The 19,849-nt window shown below is 40.5% G+C and overlaps 3 protein-coding genes and 1 long non-coding RNA gene across 9 annotated transcripts in view; 2 read left to right on the top strand and 2 right to left on the bottom strand.

Moving 5' to 3' along the window:
• The window catches only part of LOC108099810 (RNA-binding protein Musashi homolog Rbp6), a 195,971-nt gene extending 192,112 nt beyond the window's left edge, over positions 1–3,859 (bottom strand). For 2 of the 6 annotated variants that reach the window (XM_017203437.2, XM_017203438.2), the window contains exon 1: positions 993–1,668. In XM_017203437.2, the coding sequence (XP_017058926.1) occupies positions 993–1,081 (89 nt within the window). In that variant the 5' untranslated portion in view covers positions 1,082–1,668. Of the gene's footprint in view, positions 1–992; positions 1,669–3,450 lie in introns of those variants that run through there. The other 4 variants (XM_017203436.2, XM_017203435.2, XM_043208994.1 and 1 more) reach the window with 4 other exon arrangements.
• A 2,127-nt stretch (positions 3,860–5,986) lies between these two features.
• LOC108099913 (AFG3-like protein 2) lies at positions 5,987–9,563 on the bottom strand. Its single transcript, XM_017203574.2, is given in 5 exon segments — positions 5,987–7,594; positions 7,653–8,045; positions 8,667–9,025; positions 9,027–9,170; positions 9,234–9,563. Coding segments are annotated over 5 exon segments (2,478 nt in total). The 5' UTR covers positions 9,318–9,563; the 3' UTR covers positions 5,987–6,096.
• Positions 9,564–10,347: 784 nt separating this feature from the next.
• LOC108099755 lies at positions 10,348–12,150 on the top strand. The gene is given in 5 exon segments (XM_017203385.1): positions 10,348–10,602; positions 10,604–10,708; positions 10,836–11,105; positions 11,157–11,356; positions 11,824–12,150. Coding segments are annotated over 5 exon segments (1,035 nt in total). The 5' UTR covers positions 10,348–10,431; the 3' UTR covers positions 12,113–12,150.
• A 734-nt stretch (positions 12,151–12,884) lies between these two features.
• Positions 12,885–13,305, top strand: LOC108099803. Its single transcript, XR_001771950.1, has 2 exons — positions 12,885–13,074; positions 13,167–13,305. It is a non-coding gene; the product is annotated as an uncharacterized LOC108099803 (long non-coding RNA).
• Positions 13,306–19,849: the final 6,544 nt, after the last annotated feature.

Raw genomic sequence — 19,849 nt, 5'->3', positions numbered from 1 at the left:
AAGGATGAAAGCTAACCCGGGAACAGTGACTGCATTGCACTAAAGCACTAAGCCGAATGGCTTTAATTGAATTTTGATGTCCTTGGCAAATTGTTTTCTAATTAGTTTCGCAGACTTGGATTCCCAGCTGGGCCTGCGTCCATTTCTGGCCAGTTTCGACCAGTTCCGGCCCTAGTTGACATAGAAAACTTTCTGTCAACAACTCTAACTGCCTTGACACCGCTCCCAAGCCACGCTCCATTCTCTTCCGCCGCCCTGCGCTTCAATAATGACAAACTTAAAACTTAAACAATTAATGCCACGTCCACGACCCCAAACTAAATAAAAAAGTTGCCGCTCACTTTGCCACTTGGAAGTTTGTATGCCCTTCTGCAGGAAAACATTTGAAAATCTCGTGGAGTTGTAATGTAACATCTGCTTTATTTTTATTTTAAAGAGAATAAATATTTCTTCCGCTATATAGATCACTATATTTTTAAGAATTTTATAAAGAAAATGAAAAAATTTTAATTCCAATTCTTTCAATATTAATGTAACCTTTTCATTCAAGAAATATTTTTAAGTTTTTAACTATGTCACAATTCCTATATCAGAAAATATTTTTTACTTTACCTTTAATCAAATTTTTTCAATCAGTGAACGTTAAATTGTTTAGAGGTAAATGGTTAAAAATATTTAAGGCATTTATAATTTAAGCCTCTGAATATCAACTCGACCCTGTCTTTTTCATAAGTTAAAAAAAAAAAGAATTTCGATTTGCATATCCTTAAATTACGTACTGCTTTTGATTTCAAGAGATCAAAAACTTTAAGTAACTCGTTTATATTTACTTCAAATAGTTATTTATTTGAGTTTAATTGTTTTAAAAATCAATTGGGTACCTTAAAGTGGATTCAATTGGCTAAGAAGTTGTTTTGCCCTTTTCCAGTACAGAGTACCTGTTTATATGGGTGTTTCGGGTGTAAAATACAAGTGCCAGCCAACACGCTTACCCGGGATCATTGGGCACCTCCGAGGGGGAACAGGGTCCCAGCTCCACTTGCTGCTGTTGCTGCTGCTGCTGCTCAATCTTGATGTCCATGTTGGGGGTTTTCGCTCGGGATTGAGATTGACTTGGAGCTGGAGTTGGGAGCTTGGAGCTTGCCGTTTGGAGCTGAGCGATGCGGTTGTCTGGCTGTCTATTCTATAATTGTTGCTCCAACGCCCTTCCTGCGTGCATGGAGCTTTGCGAGGGGAGGTCGAGTGGTTCTGTGTGGCTGTGTTTTTTTTTGGGGTGTGATGTATGGACGGGGGATGCTGCTACTACGAATTGGCTAACAGAGTGTTCCCTTAATCATTGGCCACGTTGGCTGCTAGTTGGCTGTTCAATTGGCTTCCGGATTCCTTGATTTCCATTTGGCCTGGCTGTGCTTCTCCCGCTGATTTTTCTGGTTTTTGTTTTGCTTTTTACTAATAATTTGGTTACATTGCACACTGTGAATCACATTTCTTGGTTGTTTTAGTTGCTTCGCTTTGCAGGCCACTTTTGGTTTGGTTTCAATTTTATTGTGTATTTTGTATTTGTAATTGGTTAATTTGGTATATAGACTTTAAGTTTTAGAAACGTTGCGTTAACTTCGGTTGTTGGTTTCCCAATTGATTTAAAGGCAACATATTACTGAAAAAGATCTGTTTGGTTGTGTTTTGTTTTCGGTTGTGTTGCGTGAAAATTAATTAAATTGCAATTTTAAACTTTTCCCGGGGAAACTTTTGAAAAGGCAATTTCCCCCACCACTCCCACCCCCTCTCCTTTCCACCCACCCACAGCTACTGTACCACCGCCGGCCCCCCGTAAAATGCAATGATTCGCAACGAACAATCGTAAAATGCAAAAAAGTGCAACCGAGAGAATGAAAAAACAGTGGAAAAGCCAGGTGAGGAACGGGCGGAAAAAGGGGGTGGGCAAAGTGACGGCTGAGTGACAATTGGGATGCGGTACTGCGAGTGCAAAAGATCTTTGTTTGAAATGAATTCGCCTCACTTTATATGGCACCAGCCATCAAATTAATCTCCTAGAATGAGAAAAGCATCAAAAACCTTTGACAAAACGGGCGACTAAGGAAAGCTGTTTTCAATTCTTGAACAACAAAAATGATTCTTTTTAGAATAAATTTGTTCAGCGTTATAATTAAAATTGGTATATAATGTGCAAACTAAAGTTAGGTTCGATTAATTTATAATCAAATGGACTTTTTTTTGGTCCCTAACTTTTTCTTGATTTAAGTAAGAACCAGCTGGAAATTCGACAACCTTTTTTCGTTTAACGAAAAAATGCAGGCATCTAATTTTTATAGCTTTTGTTGTAAATGCCATTACTCGCCGTTTATTTTTCCCACTCTTTTTTATCGTTTTTCCTATATTTTGAATTCATTTTTTTTGCATTTTCTGTGTTTATTACGCGCCTTGATCTTTCCCACACCCACAACAAAAATAAAAACAAAAACAAATGATAGAGAGAGATGGGAAGAGACGGGGAGAAAAGAACATAGCATGCAGTGACTCCCTCAACAAAAACAAAAACAAAAACAACAACAATATAATAACGCGCAGCATGCAAGCTTTCACAAACAGACACTCACACACACATACTCGTACACCCACACACTCACACACAAATACTGGGAACATGCACCGTTACAACGAGAGCAGAAGTTAACTGGCGGCAGCAACAAACACGTGACCCGACAATTGCGACAATTGGCAGCACAAAATAAAAACAAAATAAGCGAAAAACTAAAACAGAACTAAAATAACACATGTGTGGCCAGTGATCGCAGGTTGGGGGGTGAGGGATCTATCGATCAGTAATCAATGTACCCGTTATTTTGCCTGACAACAGCCATCTTGTTTGACTGATCAAAAAAAAAGGCTAAAACAAAGGGTTGCAAAATAATTAAAGGAAGTGAAACAATTTTTCTACAAAATAAAAAGATTTTTTGTTGTAAGGGTTCATAACTATCCCTTTTGTGCTTTTGCGCGGTAATAAACAATTCTTAAAAAAATATGAAAAGTAATTTCTTATTTCCATACTGCAAATTATTCATAGATTTATTTGAATACTTAATTAATATTATAGTTTGTTATGTTGTAAAAATTGTTAAAAATAAATATTTTTAATTGTAGAAAACCTATTTGGTTTGGCTAAAATCAACATGATTTTAATGTGTTAAGAAACCGAGAACAGACACATTTAAATGTGATCAAAAAGAAAAATTAATTGTAAATGTCTCCCCATATTTGTAACGATGAATCTGTCAATCTTTCTAAATCGATCAAATATCTAAATTGCCATTATTTGCCGGCCGGCAGCCATTTTGCAGGAAAGATCAACACAAGCCATGGAGAAAGAGATAGAGAGAGGGTTGGAAGAGGGAGGGGGTGGCGGTGCGAAAGAGAGGGTTGCGCATTAACTCTTCTTCCTCAGTGGTTATTTTGTAGTTGCTTGCAATTAAAATCAAATGCCGCGCACTTTTATTTGTTTTGCCTATTTGATTTTTTGTTTTATATTATATAATCGTCAAATTGCACTCCACACAGCCATCGAGGTAAACAAAATGCAAATGCCCTCCACAGCAGGCGTTTTTCCTCCTCCCCCAATAATTGGTTGTATCTTGTGATTTCTTGTACGCGTTTTGGTAGATGTTTTGGGCTCAGAACGCACGCACTTCACAACAGAAGGGGGAAATCTCAGAACTCGGGGGACTCGACTCGAGGAATATTGAAATTGCAAACGAAAGTGCAACCGTGGCGTTCCGTTTTCTCTCAGTGCGCGCACACGAACGCGACAACCAACAAGACGACACTGAGCGGCGAGACCCCAAAACCCAACTGACGGCCCCAAACGACCGGCGGCAGCGACGTCGACTGCACTGCTGCACTCTCTGCCCCACGGTTGTTTTTGTTTTTGTGCCCGTTCTTGTTGTTGCTCCTGCTGCCCCAACGGAGCTTTGCGCCGGCAGAGGCGGCGGCAGAGGCAGTTGCACTATTTACCGGCTGCACATGGCGCATGTACTTCAAGCATCGCACAGCTGATAAGTGATAAGCCGCAGCGAAGAGCGAGTATTGGCAAGAGAGCCAAAGAGAGCCGAAGAAAGTACGCGGAGAAAGCTCAACAAAGAGAGCGTCGTTCTCTTAAGTGCTAGGCAGCTTCGAAAGCTTACACTGAAAAAGAGGGGGAAAGTGCTTCACATTTTGATGTCAAAAAAAATGTTGAATAAAAATGTATTTTTAAGCCTTGTATGTTGCATACAAGCAAATTTGTAGAAACAATAAAATCTTTAAATGGCTCTATTGGCGATTTTCAAATTTAACTGTAACTACTTGGTCGTTAGAGCATTTTACTTGCAGAAGAGTTCAGTTCCGAAACATTAAGCGATATTACTCATACGAACAGCTGCTTTGCGGATGTTTATTGGTGGCGTATACGTAATATTTATTCCTTTACAAAAAATTATTATTCTTTTTTAAAAAACGAAAGAATTACCTTTAATTCTTTGATTTGTTGCACCTACCCTTTTTTTAACCGGGCAAAAAAAATTAAATCGAGAAATAATAAAAAAAATTTTAAATAATAATCCTATGTTATACTTTTTCATCGCAAAGGATTTTAGAATGTGATGGACCTTCTTGTAAGCATTACGCATACTGCAAAAACCAAACTGAGGTCAGGGATTACTTACTCAAATTAACAAATTATTAATAGAAATCGTTAAAGAAGCATTCGCTCAAAGAAAGAAGATGGGCAGCACTTTTAAGACCAAACGCAAAAGGAAAATCATAGTTTTAAAGATGCGTTCAAAAAAAAAAAAAAAGTCATTGTAACCAATTTCCTAGCAACACCCTAAGCGTTGTTAGACTCTAGTCTTATAGCTAGGATCACTTCTCGGTATCAATTGAATTTTAGGATCAAGACCAAAGGGAACGTCATTAAACGCTATCGTTAATTTTACGTGGCCTAAGTAAAAGTCTTCTTGCACTCTTTTTGAGAGTTATCGAATTCAAAATCTATCTTGTTGACCTTATCTATCAAAGTGCATTTAAAGAGGTTATCGCTGAAGCCAACATATGTATGCATTCCTAAGACCACTATTGCCAAAAGTCGGATTAAGTAACGTTTAATACAAAACATTTAAAAAAACCCGGTAATTAAGAATAAGCAACTTTTGGTAAATATTTAATTTTTATTGGTTTCGATTATATTAATACATTGTATACAAACACTTAACATTTTAGGTGACTAGACCTAAATATTTAAATAAATAAATCTGAGTTAATCAACACAAGTTTACGATAATCCTCATACAAACTTGTGGATACATAGTTAGGAAAAAATAAGGCGAATATAATTTATTGTCATGATGAATAACAATCAAATTGCAATACGTATACTTTCTTTTGTCGAAAATATAAAAAAAACTCAAAACTTTCTGTTAATTTCAACGTTTTATTTAGTGTAAAAAGCTTAAGCTTAGTTTAACACTTCTGTTGATAATACAATATTACAAAAAGTAATATAGGCGAAAGGATCAATTTGGACTAGAACTCTCGTTAAATGATTATTTGACTTTAATATAATTTGTTCGCACAATATCAGAAATTTTATAAGTATATTCCATTAAAACCTTAACTTCTGCAACCTTATAACAGCTGTTCCGATTTCGAGAAACTCAAACCCCTGCTAATGGACCCACTATTCACCATAATAATGACTTTCTCAATTATTTTTTCGACTTGAAAGCATCGTTTAATTTCGTTTTCCCATACTGACAGGTTTTTATTGCAATCTGAAAATACGGCGTACGGAAAATTTAGTACAGGCTACAACACTCGAACGAAGTATCCATGGGATTCTCTTAAAAATATGCAAAAACAATGATGAACGCGTCGTGGAGAAGTGGAACTCCAGAAGGTCCAGGAACTCCTTGAGCCCTCGCAATGTGCCACGTGGGTCAGGGCTTTTCTCCGGTCCGCGATGGGGGATTACAACGAAAACAAAGAGGGGCCTCTCCAAAACCACCACTCCCCATTCCCATCCACCGAGCAATCGAAGGCGAAGGCCTAGCTGCTCTGGGCAGTCACGGGCTTGGTGGGCGGCGAGGAGGGCGTGCTGCCGGCGTCCAGGGGCTCCGCTCGCTCCTTCTCCTTGTTCCAGCTCTTGAGGCCCTCGGGCAGGGTGGTGTCCTCCTCGAAGGAGCCGGTGCCCTCGACGAACTCCTCGTAGGTGGACTTCTCCTTGAAGGGACGCGGGCCCAGCAGCTCGATCATGTCGTCGCGACTGAGCACCTCGTTCTGCAGCAGGCGCTCAGCCACCTTCTGCACGTCCGCCTTGTGCTTGGTCAGCAGACTGGTGGTCGCCTCGTGGGCGCACTTGATGATCGAGCGCACCTCGCCGTCGATCAGCTGGGCGGTGTCCTCGGAGTAGGGCTTGCTGAACACGGGATCGCCGGCCTGGCCCACATCGAAGCTGACCTGTCCGACCTTCTCGTTCATGCCGAAGCGCACCACCTGCGAGTAGGCGATGTCGGTGATCTTCTTCAGATCGTCCTGGGCACCCGTGGTGATCCGGTTGAAGAACAGCTCCTCGGCCACTCGGCCGCCGAGGGTCATGCACATGCGATCGAACAGCTGCTCCTTGGACAGCAGGTAGTGGTCCTTCGGCAGGTACTGGGCGTAGCCCAAGCCCTTGCCGCGCGGGATGATCGAGACCTTGAGCAGGGGATCGGCGTGCTCGAGGAACCAGCCGGCCACCGCGTGCCCAGCCTCGTGGTGCGCCACCGTTCGCTTCTCCTCCGGCGCCAGGACATTCGTCTTCTTCTCCATTCCAGCAATCACGCGCTCGATGGCCTGCTCGAAGTGCTTGAGCACGATCGAGTCCTTGGAGTCGCGGGCGGCGATCAAAGCGGCTTCGTTGCACACGTTGGCGATGTCGGCGCCGGTGAAGCCCGGCGTAAGCGCCGCCATCTTCCTGCTCAGGTCGTTTTTGTCCAGCGCCGTCTTTAGGTTGCCCAGATGCACCTTGAAGATGCTCGCCCTGCCCTTGATATCGGGCGCCGGGACATAGATCTGCCGGTCGAAGCGACCCGGTCGCATGAGCGCCTTGTCGAGAATATCCACGCGGTTGGTGGCGGCCAGCACCACCACATTCGTGGTCGTATTAAAGCCATCCATCTCCACCAGCAGCTGGTTCAGGGTGTTCTCCTGCTCCGAATGGCCGCCGAAGGTCTTGCCGCCTCGCTTGCGACCCACGGCGTCGATCTCGTCGATGAAGAGGATGCAGGGGGCGTGTTTGCGGGCCATCGCGAACATGTCGCGCACGCGCGAAGGACCCACGCCCACGAACATCTCGAGGAACTCCGATCCGGACACGGTGATAAAAGGCACATTCGCCTCTCCAGCGGTAGCTTTGGCTAAAAGCGTTTTACCCGTTCCGGGTGGACCGGTCAGCATGGCTCCCTTTGGTATCTTGGCGCCCAGATCGATGTACTGCTGCGGATTCTTCAGGAAGTTCACGAACTCCATGATCTCGATCTTGGCCTCCTCACAGCCGGCAACGTCCCTATAAAGAAAGTACTTTGGGTTTAGAATCCCAATCACAGGGAGTACCATTCACTCACTTGAAACCCACGCCAATCTCGGTGGGATTGGTTAGCTTGGCGGTGGACTGCATGACGCCTCCGAAGAGGCCGCCACCCTTGCGACCTTGGCCGCCCATCATGTCCGCCGACTTGCGCATCATGTAGACCAGGAAGCCGATGATGAGCAGCGTGGGCAGCAGACCCGTCAGACTGGCAGCCTCCACTTCGTTGCGGTAGATCACGGGCACAAAGTTGATGGACTCCGTTCCCTGCTCCGTCTGCGCCGTCTCCAGATTCCGCTCGAAGCTGTCCACGCTGCCGATGTTGAACCACAAGACGCCGCCGCCGCTGTTGCTGTTCTGCTGCAGACGCACGCGCACCCACTTCTTGTTCACCACCTCCAGCTTCTCCACCACGCCCTTGCTCAGGTAGCTGTGTTTTGGCGGGAAAAATAAAGAATATCATTAATTTATTAATAAAAATAGTTTCATCACTAATCACAAATTTATGGACCATATAATAAAGGTGTTAAACATTGTTTTGATGTGGCTCATGAAATCACTTACAATTTTGGATAAATTTTGAAAATAAAAATACATATCACTATCTGCGAATATTTATAAAACTAAAAACAGAAGATTATAGAATATGTGTATATATAAATAGTTGTTATTTTAATTAAATCGTACGACTTACTAACTGCCTGACTTTGTTAAACTATTTTAGGCATTCATTGCCCTAAACATTAAATTAAATACATTTATGAGATTAAAATGTCTCAAGTTAGAATTGATTTTGAAACGATAAATAGTTAAAACCTTCATTAATATGCATTTGCTAATAAAATTATTATTTTTCCAGAAAGAAAATGATCAAAGTTATGATTTATGCTACATCATGGTTATTTTTGGGTTATGTCAGTCTTATGGCAGTAAATTTAATATGGGGACATGACTAAAAGGGTTTTAACTACTCATTATCTCAATTTTATGACTAGGGGAACAAAATTGAATGCCTAACAAAAAGAAGGGATAATCTTAACGTTGACCGCACCTGTTGACGAACTCCTTCCATGAGATCTCCTTGTAACCCATCTCGAAAAAGGCGAAGGATCCCACGAGGAGGACGGCTCCGATGGCGCCGAGGAGGATCCACCGCTCCCGGTCGCCGCCGCCACCTCCCTCGCCCAAAGGCCTTCCGCCCGGCGTGTTGCCAGTCCTTCCGACCGGTCCCCTCGTGCTGTTGCTGAACATGCCGAAGTTCCAGTCCGACTTCGAGTCAGCCTGGGATCTGCTGGGCTTGGCCGAGGCGGGTGCGGATGTGCTGGGCTTCTCCGAGGCGGATTTTCCGGATCCCGAAGGGGGCTTCTTGTCGCCGGCGGTTCCCTTTGGTTGGCCAGACGACTTGCCCCCCCGCCTCGAAGTACTTTTCGAAGCCCTTTGGCGGCTTTTTGCACAGCAGTTGGATCTGTTTGACTATGTATCGCAGCAAGGGCGAGAGTTCCGCGGGCATGATGTAGACCCCGGCACCAGTGGCTCCTAGGAAAGAGCGCTGTCCCTGCAAGAATGACAGAAAATATATTTAGCTAAAGATTCCCTTTTACTTCCGCTGCAAACTCACCTTTCCCGGCATCGAGCCCGCCGTATAGTTGCGCCGCATCATCCCGGCCATCGTTTTGGCCGTGCCAAACAGCCGGAACGCCATGACTACGGCGCTTTTTGTACGCTGCTCGCTAGGTTACCCAACGATCGGTCGCCCGGATTGCGTGGCCACCGCCTCAAAGCCCTTCACACTGTCACAATTTTGGACCGGAAATACTGTGCTTCTCCAGATGGAACCGAAAGTCGCCGCGCACACCGTGTCTCGTTTGGAATTTTCTTTTATTTTCCGCAAATAAAATGGGTTATTATTACGAGGTGCGCGATTGTGAAATAGAGATGAAAACATCGATTTATAAAGTTGTTTGAATACATCGATGTTTTTCCCATCCCTCGTATACTTTGTCATCGACCACGAATTTATGGTGGGTGCCTCCGCTTTTCCGGTTTTCCAGCATGTGTGTATTTTAAGGGCAAAGTTTTTCGATCAGAATAATTAAATATTACGCAGATATGGTTAGTTCCCAATTTTAAATACAGTTGGCCAAGAATTGATTATGTTCTTAAAAAATGAAAATCGTGTTAGAAGCGAATCGCTTGGTTCTGAAGTTTGCTAAGTTGTGTCCTAACTCATAAGAAGAAATAGCAAACGCGTCTTCACTAAAAACTGTTCCCACTTTTGGCCGGGGGTACTAATAATAATAATAATTATAGTACTAGTTTCTTGCTACTAAAACAGATACAGTGGTATTAGTAAAATGGCATTAGGCACCCGCTGTAGTATTAATATATCTAGTTAAGTTAAAAAAATTAATTTAAAATTAAATTCGGCAATTATATCTACTTATATTTAATATTATACAAGGAAACCATTAGTGTATTTTATAAGTGTTCAAAAAACATTTTTCCAGCTTAGGTAAAACTGTACACAATTTTCTTACCAAGGTAAGGTAAAGTGTCCCTTTCAATAAGTTATATTTTGAATTTCAATTCACCATTCATTTCGCAGTTAATTTCAACATCCAAAATTACGCATCCAATCGAATGTCCGTAAAATTTGTTTAAATAAAATAGTACTACAATTGTAATTTTTAAATCTAGTAACCCAGGAGACTAAAACTCAGTTTAATACTTTCCTGCTATGACTACGATGTCATTGTTTTAACAAGCATACACTTTTATAGTTCATTTTTTACCAACACAGATATTTCTAAATTAAAATGTTTAATATAAACCATTCTGAATCTGCGGATTTTAAATTTGCGAAGCCTCAAGAAATGAAGCCAAATCGCTTGGAGGACCTGCCGCCCAACATTTTGGAGATGATCATGTCTCACTTGGACGTTGTCCACCATAAATTATTGCGTGAATTATCGGAAGAGTTGAAACAAAAAAAACGATTCGTATATATTGCATTATCACAAGTGCATTGAGCAATCCCATCAGGAAAAGCCAAACGAAAGTGCCAAGGAGCGGAGTGTTAGGATCATGCTGGAGGTGAGTTTGTTTTCAACTTTTTACTTTTCTTCCCTTTAGTTCCGATTATTAAATATATTTCAGCTTTGTAGAGATTTAACAATGAGTAATAATTTGTTTTCTTTGTTCCAATTTTATTATTTATTAGGTGCTGCGGCAATCGTTCACATATTTCACCGAAACGGGCTTCAGGACGGACCTCGCAAGCAGCTTACTGCAATTTGATGGGGAGCTGGCCTTCGAGTGGCCCCAGATAGACTTCGATGATCACCCAAATCCTGAAATGTTAAGCAGATTCATAGTCAAATTCCTTGGACTAAGACTGCGACCGCCAAAAAAGCCATCCAGTGTTGAGGACCCCTTACAACTTCAGGAAAAACGCCTCCAATATACGATGGCAATGTTGAACCTTCTGCGAGTGGGTAACAAGTTCTTTTAGGTGACCAAAAGGTGATCCTTCCCCCTGCAGCAATTCAAAAACCTTCGAATCGTGGGAATGGGCATGTGCCTGTTGCAGTGGCAACTGCAGTTGGAGCTGCCCGACACCTTCTTCGGAATGATCGAAGAGCGCAGGGAAAACTCACGCACTTCTGACTCAAAGCGAAGAGTCTACCTCATGTGCGTTATCGCTGAACTACTTTTTTTCGAAAGGCTCAACCAAAACTATTGGTAAGCATTTGGGTTTTTAAATACATAGTTAGCTTAGTGTTTTTTTTGTTAAACCCTTGCAGAGAGCATTTTAATGTGTCCATTCATTCCTATCACATTTAAATAATTCTTAAAACGTTTTGTTTGCATGTTAGTTTGTCTGCTTCTACGCAAAAGTCTCTCACTAAAACTACAGGCAGTATTTATGCAGCAGTCATAAAAATATAATAAAGTGACCAGAAAAATTAAAACAGCTTATTTGACAAACAATATTTGTTGAAACATATCTACTCGAGAATTATTCCACAAAACAGAAAACAGCTGAAGTTTTATGTAAATGTAATTACCACAAGTGTATCTAAACATTTTAGTTTTAACTGCAAAGGTAATTTAGAGTCGGCATGTCCGAAGCTAGCTTTCATTATTGTGTTTATTAGTACATATATGTAGGTTTATAATTGTTTTATACTTACAATCCCAAAATGCAGTGGCCATCGGGAGAGTGAGGGGGACGTATTCACCTATGGTATTTTCCCAGAGGCAAGAACTAAAACCAGACAGAAGATTGTGCTCAAGTTCGTGTTGCAGGCCCCGAGGAGAGTTGTCGATCAGATGCAGGATATCATCACCGGAGTGGACGATCAGAGCAGACCCTTCCACTTGCCACCAAATTCGAATTTTATCGCACGAATCGAGCTCAAGTGTGTTCGGGGTCCCCGATACACGATACAAGACACCATGGACATTAACATTCTAAAGTTAAGTGAGCTCAGCTAAACTAAAATGCAATTAAATTTTACTCTAGAAAAAAATTAGTTACTGTTAGTAAAGAGTTTTATTTATCACTCAGTGAATCGCTTAAACCGAAGCATGGCAAACTCCAGGCAAATAACCTATTAGACTTCAACGATTGTTTTCAGATTAAGTAATCTCAAAGATAACAAAAAGAAGTAATTTTGTTACATGTGGAAAGATAAAAAGAAATGAAAAGAAAGAAATAAATATGTAAATCTGCCTGCTTATCACATAATGTAATCCGATTGAAGTAGCTGAACACATATTTATGTATCCGGGGATTGCCCTTTAATAATCATTAATTTTAGCAGCTAATATATAAATAATAAAATCTTTTAAACTCCAAGTGAGAAATGTTCTTTGAAATGTTTCTTTTTTTTTTAACCATAAGACCATGTTTATTTTGTATCAATCTTATAAATGTACTTTAATTTTATAGTTTGGTTAGATTATACATATATATTGTCTGTGTTGATAAAAACGATAGTAAAACATTTTCTAATTGGCCAAAGGCAAGCTTGGCAATTTTTAGGCTTCGAGCCAAATAACCGATCACCACTTTATTTATTTATTTGCTGCAGTTTTACCTAAGAGAAATTATAGTAAATACTTTCTCTTTGAGGCTGTTCGGTTTGAACCAGACTCTCCACGAGCGTACGTAATGCTGAAAAATCATGGAATTCGATACCGAGAGAAACTGAAAAGGTTTTCTTGGCTCGGCTTTCTGGGCACTCGATTATTCGGTCTGGTTTTCTCGAGACGACACAACGTGCTTTTCATAACTGTATCGTTTGTGGCCAAACATTCTATTCAATATGATGTCATACGCGAACAGTAAGCCATTAATAATTGCAGTCAATTCGTTCGTACTTATCGCCGGAATAATCTTGTTAATTATCTACCACTGCAACAATAAAGATGGTACCTATAAAAATAACTGAAAAGTAAGTGATCGTTGTGTCGACCAGCTGTATCTGAAGCTCGAGAACTTATGACTATGAATGTTAATAAATGCATATTTGTTTTATTGATTTAGTGCCTGTCTTTGTGTTCCTTACAAAGTCAATCACACATCGGTGGACAGCAATTACAAATTACATGCCACTGAATTCATTGTTATAGCATAGAAATATAATATGATCGAGTTACGAATAAAATGTATTGAATAACAACAATCGCGCTTGTGCTTTCTCAATACTCTGCGGTTTCTTTATTCGCGAGCATTGACAAGTGGATCATTGGGAAAGGTCTTGCTAGAGAAAATAAACAAGTTTTTATATCAATAAACAATATTTTGACAGTAAAAACTATTGAGTTACTTTAGAAATGCATTAAGAAGTGTGATTGTGTTTTATCTTTTTAGTTTACAATAGGTAATAGTTTATTTACCTTTAAAGATCTTGCAGGTTTTTAAAGAACTAAAATTGGCTTTAAATGTTGAGACTCGGAAAAGAAACCATATTATTTGAACTACTTTTCTAGTTTATGAATGTTATTGAACACAAAATAAACAAACATCTTTTCTCAATGGCTTACAACAATTTTAAGGGTGTCAAATCAGCTGCTTTAGCATCCAATAACTTTTTATTATTCGACATTTTGCTTTCGAGATCTAATAATAAACAAACGAATTGAACACTTCTGTAAAAGTTGAAGAAACTTCCGCAATTCGATCATCGTAAGCAACTGGAATTCAAGGCCAATTTCGGAAAGGGTTTACTCAGCATTTGATTGATGAGTAATATTTGTATGTGGATGAACCTTTGTTCTTCATCGCAATGCAATCGAAAAGTTGGTATCCACACTCACTGGCCGCGGAAAGGCCTTTAATTTGCATGTGACAGCGAAATGGAAAATGGGCGACTTGGGTGGGGTGTCGACAACGAGTGTCGGCCTTTTAAACGATAATTAAAATGCATCAATTTATTGCTGTGCACCGCGCGATGTTGCGAGCAATAATAGCCATTTAATAAATACTCTCAATCAATGCCTCGCCCGCCTTCACACCCATTCACGCCCCTCGAAAATAATGAAAAGAATTGCGGGCACAAAATATTTGCTTAATTAAAGTAATTATGGTTTCATATTTCATGCGGCGCGAACCTGTAGCTGTAGCTGTTGTCCAGGAGTCCAAGGCTCGGTCTGCTCGGTAATTACGTTTTGTCATAAATTTAACATTTATTTTAAAATGTCATTAAGTGCTTAACGTGCCGTTCCTGTCTCGTTTTCCCCTTCCTTTTATTCTCTCTTTTTTTTTAGCATTCGGTTACATACTTTCTTGATGGCTCGGCATCATTCAAGTGGCCAAAAAGAACGGGCTAACAAATGCACACATGCTAACAGTGATGGGAACCCCCTTTTTTTTTAATAATTTATATCTAACCTCACATTTCAAGTTAAGTCTTAATTGATAGGAAATATTTTTATCATTGTGAGGCACACTTGTTACATGATTTTACTTGATTTTGAGAGTTTTTATATGCAGCATATATAATACAATTTTTTGTATAGAATTTATGGTTTTTTATGGTTACATAAAAGAGCTTCAAGTTATGATAGTAGTTTGTAAAGCATATTTTAAGAACGCAAATTTATCCACATTTTATGACTTACATGTAAGTATTACTTGGCTCTTCGTGGATAGTTCCTATACCTTTCCCATCACTGATGGCTGCGAATCCATGGACACATGCAGATACTATACGTTTGCAGATAAATGTGGCTTGCAACAAAAGGAGGAGCGTAAAAAAGGAGCGCAGGAGGGGAGAGGTGGTGGGAAATGTGACAAGAGAATCCAACACCAAAATGAATAATGTAAATACGCCAAGTGTACAAAGTTTTAATTGTTATCATGTTTTGTTTGAGCGTTGCTGCCTCTCGCTCTTCCTCTGCGTGTGTGTGTCTGTAATCTGTAAGTGTGTGGTGTAAGTGTATGTGTGTGTGTGTGTTAGTGGCACTTACGCCTGCTGCCAAGATGCATCCATTTTCGCATGGCCAAGTTCTGCGTTGCGCATACGACACATTGGTCTCGGATCTGCAGTTGGCTGAGTGGCCTGCGGCAGCAGCAAAGTTTTCATTTTGCATATGCGCCTCGAGGCTCCTATAATTTCACTACCGAAACTCGGATCGGGGGGCCTTAATCCCCCCGTTTTATTCCTGCACACATAAACTACTTTTTAAATCAAACTCTTTTGTCTGTGGATTTGCCGCCAGATTGGGGCACACACTCGCCTGGCTTCATTTGAGTTCGTTTTTATTTTCTTTAGACTTTATTATTCGGAATTCCATTTCTGATAAGACATTCATAGGCACTTAATTTTACAAACATGAATAGGAATGAATATCAGCGCCAGATGTATTATGCCCCTTAACAAATTTAACAAATCACTTCAGTATTTCATTTTAAGTTCTTCTTACCTAACAAAAGTTAAATTTTGTTTGTCTCTTAATTCACTTGTTATTTTATGAATGGAAACTTATGTACAAGTTTTGTTTCTGTATAACTTAACTTCATAATACATCTCTCTATTTCAGACAATAACTTCATGTAGTTTAATTTAAGCCCATCCTTTGTATCTTTTAATTTATTCCACACAATATCACTTACAATTTGTCTGCAGTTGTGCCCAATTTTTCGTCGTTTAGATTGCCTCAATTATTTAGTTTTCTTTAATTTCAAACGTTCTGCTCTTACCGTTTAAGGCATTTATGGCCATTAAAGTTTAAAAATGTTTCACTTGCAGTTGATTTGCATAAATATTTAAACTAGCTTAGCTTGCCTAAGCATTTTTGCCTCTGACTTTTAACATGAAAATCCAGCATCCTGTGGCTTCTGCCGTATTTGTTTGGCACAAATTTTAAGTGATTTATGCTGGCCGCAATTGGGCTGCCCAATAAATACGTTGAACGCACCGAGAGCTATGAAAAATGCAGAGCACATAGTGTTTGGGTGGGCGGGTATCTCTCCATTCATTCGGGCATGCATATTTATTTGCCAACATTTACTTATGCTGCATTTGAGGCAAGTCGGTTTTCGGTATTCGGTTTTCGGCCAACTCAAAGGCAGCTCCAGACAAAGTTGCCAGCCAGCTGGATTTGCCATAAAGACGCACACGGGCTATCAGCTTGTGTGGCCAAACAACAAGAACAACAAGAACAACAAGAACAACAAGAACAACAAGAACAACAAGAACAACAAGAACAACAACAACAACAACTGCAACAGCATTGCAGCACTTGAAAGTTTTCAGAATCGACTTGGGCCTGCCGTTCTGCCTCGTTCTGTTTACTCGAGCACTTATTTATTTGATAATAATTCCAGGGGTTTCTTCCAAAACAAACTATTTGCGCTGGCCTTTCTGGGGAAAGTCCGAAGCCCGAGCCACGTAACGAGTTACAGACCGGGCAAACCGGACCAAACGGACCGGAGCTGGCCAACTCTTTTGTCTAAATAAATAATCAAAATGTCATAACAAGTGGCGTGCGAGGAGGAGGAGGAGGAGGAGGAGGGGGAGGGCATCTCATCTCAGACCGGCTTGTATCTGCAATGTTTATGCAAATTCCGTGCAGCCACTCCTTGAGATCCTTGGGGCCATGCCGTGCTCCTGATTACGGATACGCACGCAGCCAGATCGACCCGGGCTCCCCCAGGATGCATCAGTGCAATATAAATATTTTACATAGATTTTACATAGCTGATTGAAGTCCGTGTGCATATGCTAAACCCGCTTCCCCACCGCCCCCTTCTAGTCCTTCGTCCTGTAACTCATGCTGTGAAATTATCCTCTGCATGGCAATCATATCAAATCAAATTTAAAGTGCCCCTCGTAAGGCACAGTGGGCGAATCGCTTGAATGTGGCATAGCTTTAAGGCCAACAGCTCAGCTGGCCTTAATAATTGATGGTTTCTTCTGAAACTAAGATACTTCCCAATTGCACGGGAAGCCATTAAAAGTTATTCTTTTGAGCAGAAACTCATCACCTAGTTAATTTTAAATGTATTTTTTGAACTAATAATAAAGAATTTCCAGTACGCGATTAGCTGGCTTGGAGAAAAAAGCGTAAAATGTTAAGTTTAGCAAGATTTCTTTTAAACATTATATGTTTGTTTTAAAATGTATTAAATTAATAAACGCATTTACTTATTATATTTTACAATGTATGTAAAACCATTATAAAGTCTAAGAAAGCCTACTCGCTTGGAACGCAGTACTCCAAAATTTTCTAAGTTTTCAAATGTTTATAAAATCTATGCAAGTGTGTGATAAATAAGGTAAAAACATTTTTATTTGATAACCATAATGCGGTTGACGAAATGCATAAACAAAATTTAAATGCGCAAGCAAAAGTTTTTATTTAGTTTGTTTATTATTTCCTTTTTACTATACGAATCTTCTATTTCTATTCAATTTCGACGCTTAGGTAAATATTCAAAAATGTAAATCATTTTATATGATTTTGTTAGGTGATTTAATGCTTTTAAATGAACTGGATGTGAACGGGTACTGTTCTATAATTTATTGTTAAAATGTATTTCAAACTCTATTTTTTTTACACTAGAAGTACCTCAGACTTGTTTCACTGCATTTTTAACTATAGACAAATTTTTTTGATAGGGGTGAAGGAGTTCCTCAATGAGATAATACATTGGCTTGAAACATAATTTATCATAATAAAAGACGGAGAACAGGGCTTGTACCATAAAGAGGGTCCTCCTCTATCCATCAACTGTCTTCAATCTTCATCCCAATCCAACCCATAGTTCGTATTATATTTTGGCGAAATTCAGAGCGGCAGTATGCTAATATGGCTCAACATTTGCATACAAAGGCGTAAGCCTAATTGAACCAGCTGTGATTGGAAGGCCCCACCGCACGTGAGTGTGAGTGTGAGTGGTGGGGGATGGCGGGGTGGGTGGTGGAGATTGGGAGGCTGACCCACAATGCGGGTGGGCATTAGTGGTGACGGCGGTGCAATTAATAGCTAATTTAGAGGCGATGTTAAAAAGGCAACATTATTTATGATTATTTGTTTATTGCTTGCGGGTCGTTTGCCGCTTTCCACCTGAGCGAATTAACACCCCACCTTGCCCCACTCCACGAACACAATAGCAACCACCACCTCCATCACCAGCGAAGCCCACTCACCCACACATGCAAAGCAAATCCGCTGGCAGCATTTAGCTGCAATAGACAGCCATTTTGTGGTGTTGCCTCGGCGATAAAGTAATAGCTGCTATTTGGGTTTATGGCTCACACACACAGAGACACACTCGGACTCACGGGGAAGCTACATGTGTTTTTGGAAAATTTTCTCTGCTTCCGGCATGCACAAATACACACAAAGCCGCATCCATAGACAGAAACTCAGACGCCGAGTTGCCTTTGTTGTTCTTTTCCGCCAAGCCAAAAGCAGAAGCCGCGGCCAAAGGCAAGTTGCAGATGGATGCACAGGGACAAAATGTTGTTTTTTTTTTGGGTTAGTATTATTTATGAGAAACTAGAAGGGCAACTAATATCGATTAGGGTTTCGAAGAGCAGAAGTTACGAGAAAGGCGAAGCGATACACGTTTCGATTAACCATTTTAATGCCATAACTTAGGGTTTGTACTGGATGTAAAAATTTGTGCACTATTTGGAAAACTTAAACAAAAAGTTTATATAGATCAACCACAAAGACTCAACAGCTCAATAAATATTTAACCACAAATTAATTTTACAACGGATTCGTAAGATTACTGAATTACTAGATAATTGTCTTTCTTCATAAATGATTATAAAATGGATATAAATGCCATGTCGTATCAGTAAACATATTTTGTTACACCTAACAAATAAGAATAGAAAAGAATCTTAATAATTTCCTTTCTTAAATCAAAGTGTGAAGTGATTTTAAAATTTGTTTTCAATTGTTGTTGGTATATTGGATACTTCATTTTGTTTAATATATTTCTATATTATTTTGTCATTTTAACTAATTCCTATCTCTAAATACTTATGTCCAATATTGATTCATTTAGTATTTCTGAGGCATCTTAGCTTGTACCCTATTTTCTCTCTGTGTAAGAGTCTGAAGAGGGCGGCGGTTGGTTTATAAGCAGGGGAGGCGTCATTTTGTCTGCGGTTAGATGCGCGTACGTTTTCATGTTTTGTTCGCATTTCTTTCCCCTTCACTTGCCGCGCTTTATGCTCCTGCTCACTTTTATTTTGTATATTCTCCTTTTGATTTTTGTTTTGTTACAGCCACGAGAATTTTTTCCACAAGCGCTGGCTTTCGGCTGTTGCGCTGCCGTGTTTTTAGCCGAGCGCCGTGTTGTTGCGGTTGCAGCACGTCTGAACGTGTTTATGGCGCGGATATCCGCAAATATGCAATCAGACCATAATCTACTTAATGTCTTTTTCGCCGGGAGGTGGGCGTGTCCACCGCCACCGCCACCGCGGAAAAAAGTGCGCATCGTGAATGAAGTAATGCAGTTTGCCACATTTCGGGGAGCCAGCACACACGTGCGTCGAGTATTTATGGCCAAAAGCAAGGGACACGGCACATTAACCGAAATTAGGCTGTCACTTTTTGGCCATTCGCGCATTAGCCCCAAAAAATGAAGTTAAAAGTGCGTGTTTTCGCTTCTTTTCATTATCAAGAATTTTGTTGCCTACTTTTTGTGGCGCAGCGAACCGTGCGATGCTTTGAAGTCCTTAGGATTCAGCAAGGATACGAGGC

This window comes from Drosophila ficusphila, unplaced genomic scaffold, assembly GCF_018152265.1.
Source record: "Drosophila ficusphila isolate 14025-0441.05 unplaced genomic scaffold, ASM1815226v1 contig_106, whole genome shotgun sequence".
Taxonomy (NCBI): domain Eukaryota; kingdom Metazoa; phylum Arthropoda; class Insecta; order Diptera; family Drosophilidae; genus Drosophila; species Drosophila ficusphila.
Note: the sequence above shows the minus strand (reverse complement) of the source record. Positions and strands in the feature narration are given on the sequence as shown.